Genomic DNA, 19,228 nt, shown 5'->3' on the forward strand with positions numbered 1-19,228 from the left:
ACGATGGTTCTGCTCACTGGGGACTACTGCAGCTCACTGAGTAACCAAAACTACCTCGGGGTAACTGCACTGTAACTGTACTGTACGGTAACGTTACAGTACATTTTATTGATGAACAGTGGAAACCACGTTCACATGCATTGACCATCAAGGACATCAAGAAAACAGAGGAGAGACATTGTGCTGAGGCGTGCGCTGAGCATTTTGTGGATGTAGCAAAGCAGTTGAACATTGAAAATAAAGTAAGCACGCTCAGCACAGCTAGAGCACGGAACATGATTGCAGCGATGAGACAGCTGTCATCTGAACAGCTGCCTTGCACTGTGCACAGTCTCCAACAGTCTGTCACAGTGTCTCTGCAAAATAGTCAAGTCAAGTCACTTTTATTTATATAGCTAGAGGTAGACAAAGTACACAACTCCATTACTTAAGTCAAAGTATAGATACTCCTGGTCAAATATCACACCAATACATGTGAAGGTTGTTCAGTCAAATTTTTACTTGAGTTAAAGTGCTGGAGTTAAAGTACTGGAGTACCTACTCATTTTCTTTTTAATGTCAGCACACGTTCGTATTGTTGCCACAATGCATTTACAGAACCTAATGACTCTGAAACAGCCTACCTGATGCACTGACTTGCTTGTAGAACCTGTAGAATAAAAAGCTTGTGGAATATACTACAAAACCTAAAGAGACACAACTGAATCAACAAAAGGACAGCCATTTCCTTTTTTGTATTTAACAACCCCCTCCCGCCCACCCCTACAAAACAGCATGGCAGTGTTTTAACACAGCTCTAGTAGTGCATCAGGCAGGCAATGGTATTGCTGTATATGCAGCTTCCTCAAAAAATAAAACATAAATAAAACAGCCAACCTACCTTAAAATCCCAGTGACACACCTCTAGCTTTATAACTGCCCAACAGCAACTCTGCTTTAAGTGAGAAAAAATCCCTTAATGAGGATTGTATTAATTCACAACCAAACAAAACCTTCAGACAAAGAAGTATTTGAGGTAACATCCACCCAATTTTAAGGTCTGAAAGAAGTGCACTTCTGCTGTCAAAGCAAACTACTGTACTGTGAACCTCACAGGTCTCTAGTGGTGAAAAGTGTTTACTGGCATTAAACAAATGTTTGCATACCTCAACATGCTTTCTCTGGTTGGACGGCAAATTTTTGAAGGCATTGATGAAGTTTGTGCACGATAAACAGAGCAAACAATTAAAATGATACAAATCTTTCTTCATTTCACAAATCTTAAACATGGACTTCAGATATAGCCGTTGGTGCTCTGGTGCGGAACCTTTATCTTTATCATCTGCCGTAATAGAAGCCATCATTACAACCGCCAAGTTCAACTGTTCAAAAAAATGCTGCACACACTTTAATCTTGACTGACTGCATAGGAGTAGTTGACTGTAATTGTTTTTCCTCCTGTGACGCACACAATATGGCCTACTGCATTGTAGAAAAGAGAATTCGTCTGCTGACTTCAAAGCTATGCTTCAAAGTGATGAGTAACTAGTAACTTTCATACAAATGTAGTGGAGTCAAAAGTACAATATTTGTCTTTCAAATGTAGTGGAGTAAAAGACATCAGTTTCCAAAAAAATTGATTCTTAACTAAAGTACAGATACTCGAAAAATGTACTTAAGTACAGTACTCGAGTAAATATACTTTGTTTACTGTCCACCCCTGTATATAGCACATGTAAATACAACAGGAGTTGACCCAAAGTGCTTTCGAGGCAGAAGGATTGTCAATACAAGAATACGTGGATAAAAGGGATAAAGAGCATGTGTGAAAGCAGGACTAAGAGAGAACACATAAAATAAAAGCACAAGAACAGAAAGAAATCCCAGATGGAAAACAAAAACTAAGTAACCAAGGTAAAACTGAGATAAAACAGATGAATGAAATGAGTAATACATAAAAGGTAAATGGAAAATGACAATAGTACAGTTGACAATACGCTAGCCAAATGCAGAAACTTGCGTATTTCAAACATAGTCCACCAAAAGCTGCAGAGCTCACACAGCAAGTTTCAAGTGGGCAAAAGAAGGAGCCACTCATACAAGACGTGTCGACCAGGTGGAATTCTACTCTGGAGATGGTAAAGTGTGTGCAGAGAAATCAGGAATCACTGAGAGATGCTTTGGCCCTACAGAAAACCAACATGGCCGTGCCAACAACGGCAGAGCTGGAGAAGCCTCAGAAATTGGAGACATTGCTGGAGTCGTGCAGGTAATCTAAACTGTCATGGATAGTCTGTGTGGATGATCGAGTGGTATGTATTTGAGAGAGGGAAGTGATTGAGAATGTGTGTGTGTGTGGGGGGGGGGGGTGACACAGACAGAGAAAGAGAGAGAGAAGTATGTGTAGGGGGGTGACAGGGTGAGTGATGTGTATTAAGCTGGGTAATACATGGACATTGTGATATGAGACATAGATTTTTGTTATTTTAAAATTTAAGCCCAGTCTTGTGTTTTCCTGGTCTAAAAGGCTATAGTTGAATGTGAATGGCTCTATTTGATCATCACGTTCATTTTGCTTATGTTCAATATTGCTTAGCCCTTGCGTGTCAGTGAATATGACAAGATCTTCACAACTGAGGTGATTTTAAATTCTCTCCTATTGCTTAAGTGAAGGTACTTAAGTGAACCTCTCAGAGGAGAACAGTTTGTTTCATGCTCAGTGGTACTGCCTGCTTTGTGCCATCTGTCTTGGGCAATGAAGAGCTCTAAGGATGACCCAGCCTATATGGTGAAATTCAAACAGACCCTCACAATAGACATGGAGAAACATGAGATAAAAACAAACATCGCATGGCTGAAGATTGCCACGGCACTTGACCCTAGGTTTAAGGACCTCAAGTGCCTGCACAGAGCTGAGAGGGCTGAGGTCTGGGGTTTGATCAGTAACTTGCTTAAGGACAGGAGGGTTGCACAGCAACTGCAGCAAGCTACAAAGTCTGAGCCACCAAATAAAAAAGCAGCTCTCTTGGTTGCTTCAGAGTCTGACTCTGATGAGAAGGAGGACTCCGTTGAGAGATGTGTGGAGCACTACAAAGCAGAGCCTGCCATCAGCATGGAGGTCTGTCCTCTACAATAGTGGTCCAAACTCAAAGGGGCACACAACAGGCTGGCCCGCCTTGCACGCAAGTACTTGGCAACACCTTCCACATCAGTACCTTGTGAGAGGTTATGCTCCATGTCTGGGCATATTGTACAAAAGAACTGAGCTGCCTCATCATCCAAAAATGTAACCAGACAGTCTTGTGTGTCTAAGCAACTGGCTCGGCGGAATAGGAAAGGAATAGGAAAAGTAAAGCTCCAATATCTAAGAGTAGTGTTAAGAGTATCTAAAAGTTTGATATCAGTCAAAATGCACAAAATCCAGAAAAAGCAGGTACTCCAGTTCTTTAACTCAGGTAAAAGTGCGACCAAAGTGCAACCATTTCACTCGCCTGTGTGAGTAAAAACGTCAGTGTGTGAACGTGAAAAAATATTTAGGCACACTGGTGCGAGTGACTTCTAACAACATTAATATTGGCCTAGGAAATAAACTACAATGTCAAAAAAGCACTGGCGTGAATACAACATAAGAAAACACTTCCCAAACACTGCTATATTTCAACGCGAGTTACGGGTCATGCTACTGTTGGCTACCTCAAGTGGCCCAAATTCAAGGGCACACAAAAAAAGTAAGCAGCAAGAAGATGCAAAGCATAACTAAATTCTTCAAATCAAAAGGACCGAAAAAGACAAAAATACAAATGAAAAAGAAAGTGCCAGGAGTAAGACGAGAACGGGGAGTGCCGTGAATGAAGGAAAGGTGTACAACTTTAACCCTTACTGGCTGAGGGGATTTGAAATGGCTAGAATATAAGAAATCTAGCAGTCTGATGTTCTTCAAGCTTTGCAAGGATGTCCCCATGTCACTTGCAGGCTCTTCTCTCTTTGTCTCTGGAAACCCACATATGAGGCACAACGTGGCATTCGCGCTGCAGGGATGCATTCATTAATTGGTCACTCAACAAGTTGTAGTCTGTATGCATCCACCACAGAGGACCTAATACACATAAGTACAGAGGAGCCCTCCCTGGAAATGTTTGACCGTACCAGATGTGCTGAAAATTGTCTGTGTGGTGGAAAACAGTCAAGGCAACCAAAATGCAAAGCCTGGCCAAGCTAATCTGAGATATGCACCATATGAAATTTAAAGTAAAATATGATAAAAACATAAAATGAAACATAAAATATGAACAGAAAATTCAAGGAGCTGAAAATAAAGTAATATTCTTTAAAATCCTGTTCCATGTAAATTTTGTGTCAGTCATTTTTAATCTTTCCAGTGAGTAAGCAAGTAAGCATAGAGTCCTGAAGTGGCCAACTTGCTGTTGGGTGGAGTTAAAAAATGTGACTGGGAAAGTTGTTTGTATTGAGTGATAATGTTTGCAGTTTGATTTTGAATTGTATTGTGTTCAGCTGCTGTTGTAAACTCCTGTTGGTAGGGTAGCTTTTCTGTGAATTGCTGGAAAATAATAAATACATTTGGATGAGGAATTTTTTGTCCACTCATGTTTATAAACACATTGTATTTGAATGATCTTTCATCAGGGTAAAATTTGAGCAGACAAAAAATGTGTGATTAATTTGCGATTAATCGTGTTTAACTACACAAAACCGCGCAATAAATAGCGATTAATTATTTGAAGCATTTGACAGCTCTTATAATAACCCAGTAACACAAAATACAAAGTTAAATGACTATGCCCATGCTAGAAGCTAGAATGTTCTTAATTGCCTATGAAAGAAGTTTAACCAAGTTGTATAAAAACAACAAAGATAAAAACCTGTCTCTATGGATACTTTCCACGCTAACGCTTAACATTTAGTCTAGTTCCATGTTATCAAGACATGCAAGCAATTACCTTAGGCATCTCGATGGTATTCATAACAGCTAGAGTAACTCAGCCTTTAACACATTCAGAATATAGCATTTTTATGTACAATCCATTCATATTACTAAAAGTCCAAGAGGGTTTCAAACAGACCGAATTGTGTGTTACATATTGTCTTGCCACTTGGTCTACACCTTGAGTCAGGTCTCAAATATCTACCTTTCAAGTCAGGTTCTAAGATGGAAAAGACTGAGGTAAGACCCCCAGCGACAATTTTCATGTAGTCACAGGTTCAGAGTGCAGATCCCTGGTCCCAGCTAGTGGTATCCACTTTCAACAGCAAACTTCAGCAGCTTTGAATTGTATTTAGTGAGTGTGAATCTTGACTGTTTTACATATAGTAAAGTACACCAAAGTATGACTTCGATTGTATCAAAGGTAGATTTTAATGGCCATCTATTGGGGATAAGAAACAGCAATAAAAGAAGGTAATATTTACTCTTGTATTACTCTTGTAGTATCGAATTTATTATTGACATTTACTTCAAAACGGTACAGCAACAGTCATAACAATGAAACCCAACAAAACAATATAAATTATATTCTCCCTCTGAAATTGGAAGAAGACAGTCCATTTCTTCTTGAACTGACAGCTAAAGCTTCACGTGGTCTCTAAAGCTTCACTATCATATCACAAAAAAAGAGGTATGTCAATATAGCATTACCATTCCCTCTTCTCTACATTGACATGAAATGAAAAAAAAAGAAAAAGAAAAAAAAGTGAGTCTTCCTCAGTGCAGCTGCATTAATCCTGGAGAGATCAGTAAAGCTGGGCACTGTTACCCTTGTGAGTTTTGTCTTCTGATCTCCTTCTCATTCTTTGGTCTTCACCAGAGTCTCTGCACAGACCTTCGTCACTTGCAGCCTGTAGGCTGTCGAAGGTTCCTTGCCTTTCCACTGCCTTGGGGAGCTTCTCCTGGCGTCTGCGTCTCTTGTAGATTTCTGTGCAGCGTTCAAAGCAGTTGAGCCTGGTGTCAGTTGTACAAGCATACATACCAGCAGGTACTGCCAATACCATGGCACAGACAATAACTATGATGTGAATGAGCCTCTCTCTCTGCTCCAGCTCATTCACGTCACTTCCGGTCACAAACACAATACACTGGCCTTCCCGTGGCACTTGGTTCTTCAGTGTGACGCACACTTCATACTTGGTGGCTGGCAGCAGGTCATTGACTGAGTAGCTGTTGATGCCTGGACCGATGTAGATCATCTCTTTCCTCAGAGCATCATATCTTCCAAAGTGGATGGTGAACCATGTCTCGGCAGGGTTCTCCGTCACGGCATACCATTCCACAGTTATGCCATAGACAGTCTGCTTTGCAATACGAATGTCGATGTAGACATTCTCGTTGGCTGATGCCAGCGGGAAGGCATGGGAAATGGGCAGTGAGGTGTTCAGGGATTTGACGTTGACCTGGATGCTGGCAGAGGAGTTGCCGATGAAGTTGTTGGCCATGCAGGTGTAAACGCCCCTGTCTGCAATGTGCAGGGAAGGAATCACAAGCTGGGAAATGATGGTGTCTTCATCCACTTGCATCTGGGAAACTGCGGCCAATAAAAAAAAAAGGAAAAATTCATGGATAAATGGTTCAGAAACAGTGTCAGTTCAGGGCAGTAGTCAGTCTAATCTGCTAAAGCAAGTAGAAAATTGTTTAGTTTGTGCAAAACGATTTAATGGTCACTGGTAAAGGCCTCTGTAATGTACTGGTGCTCTGTATTCATATGGTACAAACAAACAAAATCTTAAATGCCAGCATAAATTGTGATTCCTTGTTTCCCTAAATGTAATATTTTCCCTTCAGTTCTGTGTTCTGCAATTAATAGTCTAGAGCCACTGCTTTTGTTTGCTTGTTTGTTTGTGTTTTGTTTTTGTATGGGCAGGTTACATCATTCATTCACAATCTGTCTCAGATGAGCCCAGATCTTACCAGTGAATTTTCTAATAGTCTTCAAGCTATACATCCATGTCACCACAGGGTCTGGTCTAGACTTCACTAAGCACTTCAGCGTTGTGTTGGCTCCCAAAGACAGTGTGATGTTGGACTCAGGAGTCGAGACCTCTGGCCTCATACAAGCATTCAGCTCAACCTCATGGAAGAACTTCCCTGCTCTCGAGCTTGGCCCTGAGCATGTCAAGTAGGAATTCATCAGGATGATTGGTGGACTAACAGATTTGATGAACTCAACAAAACCTTTGAGCCGACAGTCACAAAGCCAGTGGTTGTCGTGCAAGGCAAGGACAACATTGGCTGTACCGTCTTCTTTTCTGCCAGGTTTCTGTGGGTGGTAGCGAGGCCAGTTCAAGAAGACATCCCGGGATATGACCGTAAGCTGATTGAAGGATAAGTCTAAGTAGGTCAGACCAGGCAGGTATCTAAGAGCGTATTCCGGGAGGACATCTAGGCGGTTATGTTTCAGATCGAGAATTTTGAGGTTAGGTGTGTCTTGAAAAGCAGTCCATGGTATTGAACGCAGTTTGTTGCCTTGCAGTCGCAGTTCTGTCAGATTGTGAAGGCCTTCTAAGCTCTTTATGTTCATAAGGGTAATGTCGTTAAAATTTAACCAAAGGAATTCTAAGGCACTAACTTTGGAAAATGATCCTGGAGGAATTTCTGTCAAGTGAGAATTCTCAATGCGAATTTTTATGAAATCCTCAGGTATGTTTTGTGGGATTCGTCCCAAGGAGGTTCCCATGCATAGCAGTGACCTAGGTTATAAATGAGGAAGAAAAATACATGAAGTACCCAAAAAATTTACAATACATCAACACCAGCATTTATATATATATATATATATATATATATATGTATGAATACATATTTACATATATGTTTTACTTTTTCGGTTAAAGTTCTAAATACTTTTTTTTTCTTTAGGTCACATTCATTTTGAATTCCCCACTGCACTTTGGTAATGTCCCAGAATGTTCTAAGTGTCATAATACAACATGAGAAGTACAGACAGAAAAAGACAAAATGATCCTTTGAACACACAGCTCATGTATATTGTTTACAGTTAAATTGTTTGTTATCATGCTCTGTACACTTTTAGGCCATAGCATTCCCAAGGCAGTGCAAGTGCCATAATGTGAGAAAATACAGAAATGTATCAAGGATACAGTATCATGAAATGTTTTTCCATGTGTCAACATTATCTACAAACACAACATCATAGACAAACTATCAAATACCAGCAAACATGATGCTAATTATTCAGGGCAAACACTGTAACCTACATGTGGCACGATACAGGGTGTTAGCATCCTCGCTGTTTGAAGACAAAAATTAAAAAATAAAAAATAGAAAAATAAAACTTACCTTCCAAAACTGTCATCTGTGCACGAGCATCCAGACAAGCAAAATGAAGAGGCAGGACTGATTTGAAATAAAACCAAAACTAAGGCTAACGCTGTGAAAATGGTGTCCATATTCGTTTTAGAAGAAGGCATGTGGTGTGTGCTACAAGACATGTCTGTGGGCATGGTTAAGTTAAGCTTATTACACTTAATCCTCCTTGACGCAATTGTTCAGGGAGCAAATGATACTGAACAACTGTGAAATCCTCATTCTTAGAGTGTACATATCAGTGACTTTGCCATGCCATTAAATTCAGCATCACTTTAATATTCTACCTTTATCATGAGCTAGATATTGTGAACAATACTGGTCTCAAAATATTCAGGAAATTTGGGAAAATACTTTGAGTGTCTGTGTGATTGAGTGCAAAAAAAGTGTACAGAAACGTTCATGAAGAAATTATGTCAACAAAAATGATGACGGGACAAATGACTTATGAACTTTCATGTTCTGGTGCAGTCAGAGATAAAGTAAGCTATTTCTGATTCACTAAAATTAGAAAACAAAGCAAACGAATTTTGAAACTTAGGGAAAATAAAAAATAGTTTTCAAGACAAAATCTGAATCACTGAACTTGGAGTGCAAATCTACTTTGACCTGAAAGTGAAGTAGTTCAGTACAAAGAAGCACAATGAAGTAATTTTCAAAAGTGAGAGAACAGGTGTCCTACAAGTAATACACTAAAAATAAACTTCAGTTCAAAGCACTGGAAATTGAAATGTATTATGCCATTGCAAACAACTAGTAAACATCTGGGGTAAATAAGTAGAGCATCCAAACTAAACCCAGACATGTAAACAGTCCTACTCCTTTTAGGGTCAAGTCCATTATGTTGTCATTGATTGACATGACTTGGCAACAGCTACTGTCTGAGAGCAACCTTACTTGGGTGTTTATTATTAGTGAGACCCATGTATTGAATGGTAAAGCACTTCTAACAAGTATTGTAACAATATTGATAGATAGATAGATAGATAGATAGATAGATAGATAGATAGATAGATAGATAGATAGATAGATAGATAGATAGATAGATAGGTGGAGATATTGTGTGTGTGTGTGTGTGTGTGTGTGTGTGTGTGTGCGTGCGTATGCATGTGTGTTTGTGTGTTTATGCGTGTGTGTTTGTGCACGTATGCATGTGTGTGTGTGTATTATCAAATGCTCCTCCCACAGCTCTATATAAGTATGTTCATTTCCTTATAAGGCAGCAAAGGTGCTCACACGCAGCAGGTTCACTGGTTCAGTTAAGCCAATCTTATTACCTGTAATCTCTTCTCATTTAACCTCACTTCCATCTGTGGAAGCCTGTATTTTTAGCTATGTACAAGCTGTAAATATATTTACTGTTTTAGACAGTCAAAGAACAATATGTGGACTCCACATGGTATAACATGAAACAAAATCATTAAAAATAACACACTGATTTATTGTTCGAGTCGCTCTGATCTTGTGGTATACCCCACAAATCAAAATTAAGATTGCAGTATTTGGAAAAATATTCACACAATTCACATAAAAACTCAAGAACTCAAACATTATATCAAATTTTTTTTAATGTTAAATATATTGAATCACATTTATCTTTCAGAAATAGATAATTTCACACATGATACAGAGCATATACACAATATATACACAGTGTCACATTTAATCTGGAGTTTACGCGGCACATTAACTTACATGGTAAATATGTTGATATAAAAAAGAAAGATGGTTATGTCTCCCCTTTTATCCCTACTGACAACACTGCTCTTCCAATGTTTTCCATCAAAAAATGCCAAAAAGTCCTCATTGAAATATATATGAAGAACGCTTTTCAGTCTTTTTACCATCTGTTCCAGTCTTGTTTTCAGAGAAATGGGTTTTGTGTAGTATTAAAATGGTGTGATTTCAAGGATGTATCATCTGCATGAAGGTGTAAATCAAAAATGTGCATGAAGAGTACAAAATTAAACATTGATTCATATATGTAATACTTAAACAAATGTTAAATATGCACCAAAAAATATTCATTTGTTTTCCCTTTGTTAAACGGCCCACTGTCTCACAGGCGGTTTGTACTTTCACAAGGCGTTATAATGACATGGATAAATGTTTACATGTACAAACTCTTTTCCCAGTCCATTCGAGAGCCTTTCAGGCACAATCTAAACCCTTAGAACACTGGCAACCCTCAACAGGGCAAAACTGCCATGTGCACTATCCTCCAGTCATTGCCAGTCTATTGTCAAGTCTCTCTCAGTTTTAATGAGTTAGTTATATGGAGGGTCCTTATTGTCCAAGGAGGCTGCATGTCGTTAGAATGTGCTTCACCCTGTCAGGGTTGAGGCTGGTGCATCTTCATCAGCAGAAGTACTCATTGGGCTGTACCTCTGTCCTGGCTGTGGCTTCAGAGTCCACACTGGATCGAGCAGAGAGGAGCCTGTTGGATTCATCCTGGTTGAGCCGGGTCAGGTACTCCCCTTCCAGCCCTTTGGCCTTGGTGCCAGGGGAGAGAGTTTCAAAAGTAACATACGAGTCCTGTATGTCCTTAGACTTCCGGCCCAGCAGTTTCTGCAGGCGCCTCTTGAGGGCACCACAGCAGACAATTAACGTAAGGGGTACGGCGATTACACATGCCACCGTTATCACCACCACATTAATGAGCTTCTGCGTTCCACTGGCACTGGCTGCTTCATCTGTGGAGAAGATTACACATTGCTCTTTTTTGGGGATGAGCCCTTTGACACACACACAGGCAATGTACTTGGTCTTTGGCACCAGGCCGTCAATGGTGATCCGATTCTTGCCAGGCCCCACATTGATGCGACGCATGTCGCGTTCTCCAAAGACCGCGTAGAGTACACTGAAAGAAGTCGTGTTCGTTGCTGCTGGTGCTCGCCAGTTCAGGGAAACAGTATGATCGGTGTCGCCAATTACCTTCACAGATCGCACTATCCTCCTTTCAGGACCTTGCAAGGAGGAGGCGTTGGCTGACAGATTGCTCAGAACGCTCTTTTCCACTTCGTCTGTCTGGCTGCTGTCAGTGCTTTCTGGTTCAGTTGGGCTTGGTGTCTGACCATCTGAGATGCTGTCTGAGATACTGTAGCTCTCGATTATAGGGTATCGCCCTGTGAAGCCACTGTTCAGAGGCTCAATGATAGGCACAGCAGCTGAAGTGGTTGTAGGGGGCAAATATCTAGCAATTAGCTTCTCCTGATATGCAGCTCTACCAAAGCCTCCATTTTTCTTGCCTCGATTCTTCTTAGAGACATCATCTAGTCTCATGGTATCTGAGATGATCAGGGAGATGATGGCATCCGCTGTTCCGACAAAGTTAGTAGCTTTGCAGACATACTTTCCTGAGTCTCTGTAGGACACTGCTGGTACACTCAGGATGGACCAAATGATACCCTCCTTTGAGACTTCCTGTTGAACTGTAAATAAACAATGCAGACAAAACTTAAGCAATTTTCAACTGCTGGCTTTCATTGGATGGCAACAACAAAAATACCCTAGCCCAAATATATTGTGGTTCATTTCAAAGGGATAGACAATTGATTTATAAGCCTCACACACCTGTTCCATTCATAGGTTTGCCATCGGCTCTTGACCAAGAGAGTTCAGGGATGGGCACGCCAATGGTTCCACAGCGGAGCAGGACATTGTTGCCAACTGAGCTGCGGACACGTGCCACAGCAGTATGGACACGCGGAATCTGGCACTTCCTCAGCTCAGCATCAATAAACAGGACTCCAGACAAACTTTCAGGCTCTGCACAGCGCAGCCGGGTGTCAATGAATGCCACCAATGAGGATGGAGATCTCTGGAACTGCACCAAGTCAAAGAGCCGGCAGTCACACAGCCACGGGTTGTCATGGAGACCTGACCAAAAAAAATAAGTTGCAAATATGCAAGTTAAGAGCAACTGCATTGCTACTAGAGTGATCATATTACTGCTTGTACTATCTTTATCAATACTTTTTGTAGCAGTGAAAGTTGTATAATTTATTATTGTTAGTTTTGCTAAGCTTGTAGTGCTATGTTTGCTTGGGATAGGTAATAAAAAGAGTAGAAAAGCAGTCTAACCTAGGATCATTTTAGAGCTCTCAGTCTCCTGAGATGGTTTAATGGGGAGCCATATAGCAAGAACTTCCATTGGCACTGTTTTTAGGCTATTGCTGGACAGGTCGAGGTAGGTAAGGTTTTTGATGTAGATGGCGGCTTCAGCTGGGATGGATGTGATCTTGTTGTTATGCAAATCCAGCAGCCGCAGGCTAGGCATGTCCATCAGAGATTCCCACGGAAATGAGGTGAGAACGTTGCCATCCAGCCTGAGCTCGTCAAGGTTGCTCAGTCCATGGAAGCTATCAGCATTAAGAGTGGCCAGAGAATTGAAGGACATCCAGAGAAACTCCAGATTGCTGAGGTAATGAAAAGTTTCACTCGAGATCCTGGTGATTGCTGTCTTCTCGATGCGCAGCTTAGACGTGTCCGAGGGGAAGTTGGTCGGAATCAGGGTAATCTCTGGATCATTGCACAGGACACTCCTACACCACCAAAAAAACCCAAATATGATTTAAGATTTTGACTCTGTATATAAATCAAAACCAAAGGTTTTTATGTTAATCAATATATAGAAGACCCCACATGGCATGCTTGATGTAGAGAATCAAGGGTCATTTATGATTCATGATTATTCATGCACTGGGAGACTTTCTGACCAACAGAAATATTTAATACTGGTTTGAGAGTCAGTTGTGTTTTTACTGTGTTTGCCAACATTAAGACAGATTAAGTCACATTAAGATGTTGCCACTGTTAATAATAAAGGTGCTATCTGTGCAGCATTTCACATACTTAAATTGTTTTGTTGGTGCATATACAGTATAGCAGATTCAAATACATGAATAAATATCTCTTTAGTACGTACACGCAGTGCGCTGTACCATAGCGTTACTGTAGCTAACAACACAGGAAGATTAAAGAGCACTGGCAAGTTAATCCTATACTAAATAAAGAGCTGGAAAATCCGTGGTGCAACAGAATAGTGCACAGAAACCCATACAATATAATCAAACATTCTATATTTAAAGTTAACACAATTTTTAATGTTCTTTTTTTTTTTTTTAACTTGAAATAAAAAAAAAAGCTTTTGGATCTTACCTTGCCTTAGATCCGTCACTCAGTTTGTGGTAAAAGCAGTTGCACTGAGATGGACAAAAGCAGCAAATCATGGGAAGGCAACATAATGCCACACAAAAAGCCACACAAAAGTGCCCCAACATTTTGCCTCTGGGTCTATCCTACTACTCTAGGCTACAATAGTAGAGAGAAAAGTGTCTGTGTTATACATCCAACAGCAACAACATGGCAGTGTCCTGCTGGCTCACAATCCCACACTGGTCTGACTGCTCTGAATCCACAGATAAAAAGGATATACTAGGATTAGTGAAAGGACTTGGGTTATTTTCATTTACGCGATTATTGCTTCCTGGAAGCTGATAGGCTATATGGCTCTCTTTTGTTTATATTCAGAACAAGTATTTCCGAAGGCTTGGCTTGAGGGTTAATTATAGGGCTGGGTTTGGGAGAGACTTTAGATTCTTCATTCATGATATAGTATTGGTGGACTCCACTAGCTCATTATAAACCCAGAAAGTTAAACATACACATATGCTTACTAAATGTAACTGTTACAAATAAGGTGGCTGGGGGTGGAGATCTGTTTAATTTTACATTTTGGCTTTTACAATATGAAATTATATACATTTTTAGCAAATACGGAAAACAATAAACACATGCGTCTAAATTCCAGTTTGCATGAAAAAAAAGAGAGAGAAAGAAAGAAAGGAATTCTGTCACTGGTTATGTTATGTTAATTGTGTATAACTTACCACTAAACTGACAATTCAGTGGTAAAATTCGGCTCTTGACTCTTTTTAGTATAATTTAATGAGAGTGAGGGGGAAAATTAAATCCCTTCAAACTGTTCCACTGGATGCATAAAATAAAACATGAAGCCACATACAAAATAATTTGTTCATATAAGGTGTTGCACCTTCAGAATCCCCATTCTTTCCTTTCATCATGACTTTGTTGTTCTGTGGACAAAAACAACAAAATGGTGTTTTGCCATAATTGTATACATAACCTCAGCTATTATATATTTTTCAACTGTTGATGTGAATTTAAATACAGGAACAGAAGACATGGGCAGCAGAGCATATCACAGCACTAGGTGGTACTAAAGAGTAAATTATGAATGAATTATTATAATACTTCTAGAATATAAAACTGAATCATTTGCTGAATTGTGGTAGTACTGTGCGATGGCTTCATTTTTGTCTAAGACACATAAAATCGTATAATGAAATGTCATCAAACTTGTTCGGGATTCTTACATAGGAGGAACCACTGATTTTTACAGGGAAGAAAGTGCTTTAATATAACTCTTTTCATCTGATATGCAGTTTAGACTTCGGGCAGTCTTTGTTCCATCGGCTTAAACAGCTTTCTTGAGTAATGGAGTGCATATTGTTGGTCATTAAAAAAGCAAGAAAGAGCGAAAAACATCTCATATATTGACATATTCAAAATACAAATTTAACATAACACAAATCAAAAAACAGTAAATTAATTTATTTAATTTTACAGACAGAATGTCTTGATGTGTAGCAAGCAGTTAGAATAGCATAAGCTAAAATACAAAAAGGAAGAAGTTATTGAATAAAAAATAAAAAAAAAGGAAATTTCCTTTAATGACGGCACTGTGCTTCCTTTTCTTTTTTGCTATGAAAAGATTTTAATTTAGAATACTTCTTGAAATTATTTTAAGGCTTCAGATGTGTATTGACCGAATGTATAATTTACTGTTTAAAAACTATTTACACCTTTCTCATTTACTGTTTAAAACATATCCACTTGAGGTTGAAAGTAGAAACTATTTAGGTATGAAGGGATTTCTAACTAAACAAACGTGGTTCAGAATGTATCAGCGCTTAGAAAGGGTGGAGACAAGTAGGAGAAAATGGAAATATATATTTCCTGATCTTCTGCTCTATTATTTAAATGTTCTAAACAGAACATGCTTTTTTCTCAGTGCTCAGGTATCTACAGTCAAGAATAGTTTTTTTTCCGCCATTAATAGTGTATAGGTTCATCTGTGGTTACTGGAGCTTCTGTGTCCTTACGTACTATGTCCAGTTAAACCAGTCCCTATCCATGCAGCCGTCCGATCAAGGAGCTCTTGCGATCAAGGAGCAAAGCAGGATGGGAGGATTGGTGTCCTGGTTTCAGACTTAACAGTCAGCTTTTAATCCTCTTCTGTGCAATTTAAAGACTTTGCATGAATACATAATAACTTCACAGGAATGCCTATGTGAATTTCCTCGTGTGTCACTTAACATGCAATACAGTGAACTGACTGATCTACACCTTTTTTTGAAAAATAAAAAAAATACAGTGCTACAGTATAAATACTATAAACATGTACCACTTGCAGTTTCCAATGGTAGTATTTTACACTAGACTTCTCCTATTGTATTTCTCAAAGACATTACTACACATACTGAGAACAAATGCTCAGCCCCCATTGAAACCTTTGTATTAGTCTTAATTCTTCTCTGATTAAGATGTTGGAATTAATTATTTGCCAACATGTGTCCTTGGAAACTCATGGTTGTACAGATTTGGTAGCATTTCATACAATATAAGTCTTACAACAGAAACAACTGAATGCATTTTTAAAGAGCCTTAGAAACTGGTCTGAAGTCATGTAAGGTTACAGTTTGCCATTTGTTTTTTTAGATTTTTATTATTATTATTATTATTATTATTATTATTATTATTATTATTATTATTTACAACATAGTGTTTTGAAAGCTGATTGATTGCTGAATGAACTGCTGATCAATTTCTGAAAGAACTTCATTGTGAAGCACTTATTACCCCGAAATGCATCAAAACCTTCAGTAAGTTGCAGACTTTTTTGTGTGAGACAAACTGGAATCATAGTGTATTTTTCAGTGATGTGCATAGCTAGCCAGGGCAGGTCACCTGTTTCTCAGTTAACACCTTGGGATTATCTTGAAACTCTCTGAGAAAGTGAGAGTGGAGTGGCACTTCTTCCTTCTAAGTTCCTGAGACTTACCAAGAACTCGGGTGAGTTCATAATCCACAAGCATCCGATGTTTCTCTTTTTTGCCATAGTTTTTTCACCTCTGAAGAATGATGGCTGTACCACTATGACATGGCATAAGCAGCCTTCTGTCCGGCTGCATCATTTGCCTTATCATACAGACAGAAACAAAGAGGTTAAAAGGACATTTTTTAGACAGTGGTGATGGTGTAGAACACATGGCATGTAACACGCCAACTGAGAGCCTGAGACTTTGTTTGATTTCACAAAGATTATTGAAGATTAAACAGATTGCCTCACTACAATTGTGCATTGTGAAAGCAGCTCTTTGACATCACAGAGTTTCATTCCATTGTTTGCTTTTGAATGAAGTACTTGATTCACTTCAGGAGAATCTGAATTAATAAGCTCTTACTTCTTTTTGTTTCAAAGAAAGAACATTCCAGCAAAATGTATGATTTGATACATTTTACGGATGGTACACGTGGAACCTAAACTTGTGCTTTCAATAAAATAAAAATCATTTAAAAAAATCATTTTAAAGCTAAAAATGAAATCCAGGCAACCTAATCAACCCTCATGACTCTAACGTCCAGATGTTCCTCAAGGCCTTTACAAGCTGTATCATGTGCCAGATCAGACCTTGAACAAAATCCTCCACGGAGGTGGAGCTTAAGAAGGGGCAGTATGTCCTCCACCTATTTAATGCATGAATATAGAATGGCTTACAACTGAAGGTAAAGATTTTAGAATACACCGAAAATAATCCAAGTTAAATTCAAAGTAAAAAGGTGCTACATAGCATCATCAAAACTGAAAAGGTGACCATACTAAACAAACTGATTAACAGTAAAATCCAGTCCTTTCACATGGCTCTACACTGTATTAAGCACACACTTCTAGTACTGATTCAACCCTCTGTTTCCTTCCAAACCATCCTGAGTTTTTCAAGGTGCAGATTCTAAAGGATATCAGACATATTCTAATTGAACATCACACAGACCCCACAAAGACACAATAGCATCACACAGTTACTATTAGACTGGACTTCAGTTCATTCATCCTCTAAAAAACATCCTTCCATATAATCCACAAAACACTTTGTTGGTTAAAAGTCTTTGTTGGGAACTAGACAGGTCATTCATGTAGAGTGAACATGCCGTCATATTCAAGAAACCATTATAAGACAGGATGTGCTTTATGGCACCTCACAGTATCCTGTCAGAAGTATCCAAGCAGCCAAAAGTAAAATGTTGCCCTGAAGGAACATATTTGCTTTGATGTTCAAATATTGCTTAGCTGGTATCTAAGCGGCAAAGAGGGAAACATACCCAACACCACCACAAAACCACCATTAACCCATAGATGGATCCATAGATCTATGTTGCCAAACCCAAATTGTTACAATATATCAAGTATGCAAAATTCACATTATTTCAGTGTTGCTGCCATTCAGAGATCCTCGCCATCACTGACAGCATTTGGAGTCACAAGTACCACCCTTGCACACACAGCCAGATGCACACTTGCTGCAACTGGATGGACAGCAGGAGCAACAGTTTTTCTTGCAAGATGTACACTGACAGATGTACTTGCAAGTTGCACTGCAGTCACGCGCTGGGATCCCTTCTCAGCGCGTACTTTCGAGGTCCGAAGCAAACCTTGGAAGTGTCAGTTCTTGACTAAGTCAGAGTGGATTCAGTGTGTGCCATCAGGGCGATTCAGTGATAACCAGGATGTGCTGGACTTGGCATTGTTTTTCCACCCATCAGTTGAGATTATGAGCCTAGAGGAACATCTTGTTTTAGCAGATAGCACAAGAGCACAAAGATGTCATCCATGACCAGGTCCATCCATGACAAATACTGTCTCTTTATTGGCCTGTTCATGACTTACCTGTTAGCCTGTCATTTTCTTTAAACCTTACCTTGCTTCAATACGCTGGTTTCATCCACATGACTGCTATTGCCACGATATTTTTTGTTTGTCATGTCATTCACAGAAAACTCTTGACACTGTCATCCATAAAAAGTCCAAGAAGAGTAGCCCTTGAGTCAACTGGAACCAGTGCGCCTGGCATCAGCAATCATGCCACACTCCAATTAGTGTTTAAATCGCTTATATGACTCATTTTGTGCTATCAAATGTTGATTTGAGGAGTAGCTCGATCCCTTGATGCCTGTCGGCTGGCTTTAGAAATGCAAGCCAGACTTATGTAGCCACCGTCTATAAGACTAACCCCTTCCACAAATGAGGTAATGTATCTGGTGAACCTGCCTTTCAGTGTATTGTATTTGCGTCTATGAAATCTACTGCATGATTTCATAATCTTTCTCACGCTTTTCATTGTATTTGCTATTTAAAACTGTTGCTGTTCCTTGTATCATTTACCGAATAAAATACAGTGCTCGCAGCTTTGTGTCTCTGATTGTCTCTGGGTTACAGCACCTTCGAAAATGTGCACTTACATTATTTTACTAAATGAACAGTTAGAATAATACATTATTTTACTATTGTGCTTTTGTGATTCACTCTATGTAAGGGTGTGTCCTAAACGGATGAATGGAAATATACCTTTCTGCGAAAGTTGGTCATTACCAAGATGACTTATCGATCCAAAGCAAACTGATCGAACCGTCCTGTTGGGTTCCTTTGATTTTATTAATCTGCGTAACTTTTGCGCACAATGACACTGAAGAATACAATCAAAATCTGGACTCTGAACAGGCAAGACGACCCCGCGAAAGGAGCCCTATCTATCCAATAGGAGTCGGGGGGTA

General features: G+C 39.4%; 2 protein-coding genes across 2 annotated transcripts; both read right to left on the bottom strand.

The window, feature by feature from the left end:
* Positions 1 to 5,727: 5,727 nt before the first annotated feature.
* Positions 5,728 to 8,418, bottom strand: LOC115813304 (leucine-rich repeat, immunoglobulin-like domain and transmembrane domain-containing protein 2). The gene is made up of 3 exons (XM_030775931.1): positions 8,288 to 8,418; positions 6,899 to 7,677; positions 5,728 to 6,515 (listed from the first exon to the last, which is right to left on the bottom strand). Exons 1-3 carry the CDS (start codon positions 8,416 to 8,418, stop codon positions 5,728 to 5,730), a joined length of 1,698 nt encoding a protein of 565 aa, XP_030631791.1.
* Positions 8,419 to 10,672: 2,254 nt separating this feature from the next.
* On the bottom strand, positions 10,673 to 13,596 carry lrit1b (leucine-rich repeat, immunoglobulin-like and transmembrane domains 1b). Its single transcript, XM_030775880.1, has 4 exons — positions 13,475 to 13,596; positions 12,398 to 12,858; positions 11,888 to 12,193; positions 10,673 to 11,745 (listed from the first exon to the last, which is right to left on the bottom strand). Exons 1-4 carry the CDS (start codon positions 13,594 to 13,596, stop codon positions 10,673 to 10,675), a joined length of 1,962 nt encoding a protein of 653 aa, XP_030631740.1.
* Positions 13,597 to 19,228: the final 5,632 nt, after the last annotated feature.

The sequence above is a fragment of the Chanos chanos genome, chromosome 5 (assembly GCF_902362185.1).
Source record: "Chanos chanos chromosome 5, fChaCha1.1, whole genome shotgun sequence".
Lineage (NCBI taxonomy): Eukaryota > Metazoa > Chordata > Actinopteri > Gonorynchiformes > Chanidae > Chanos > Chanos chanos.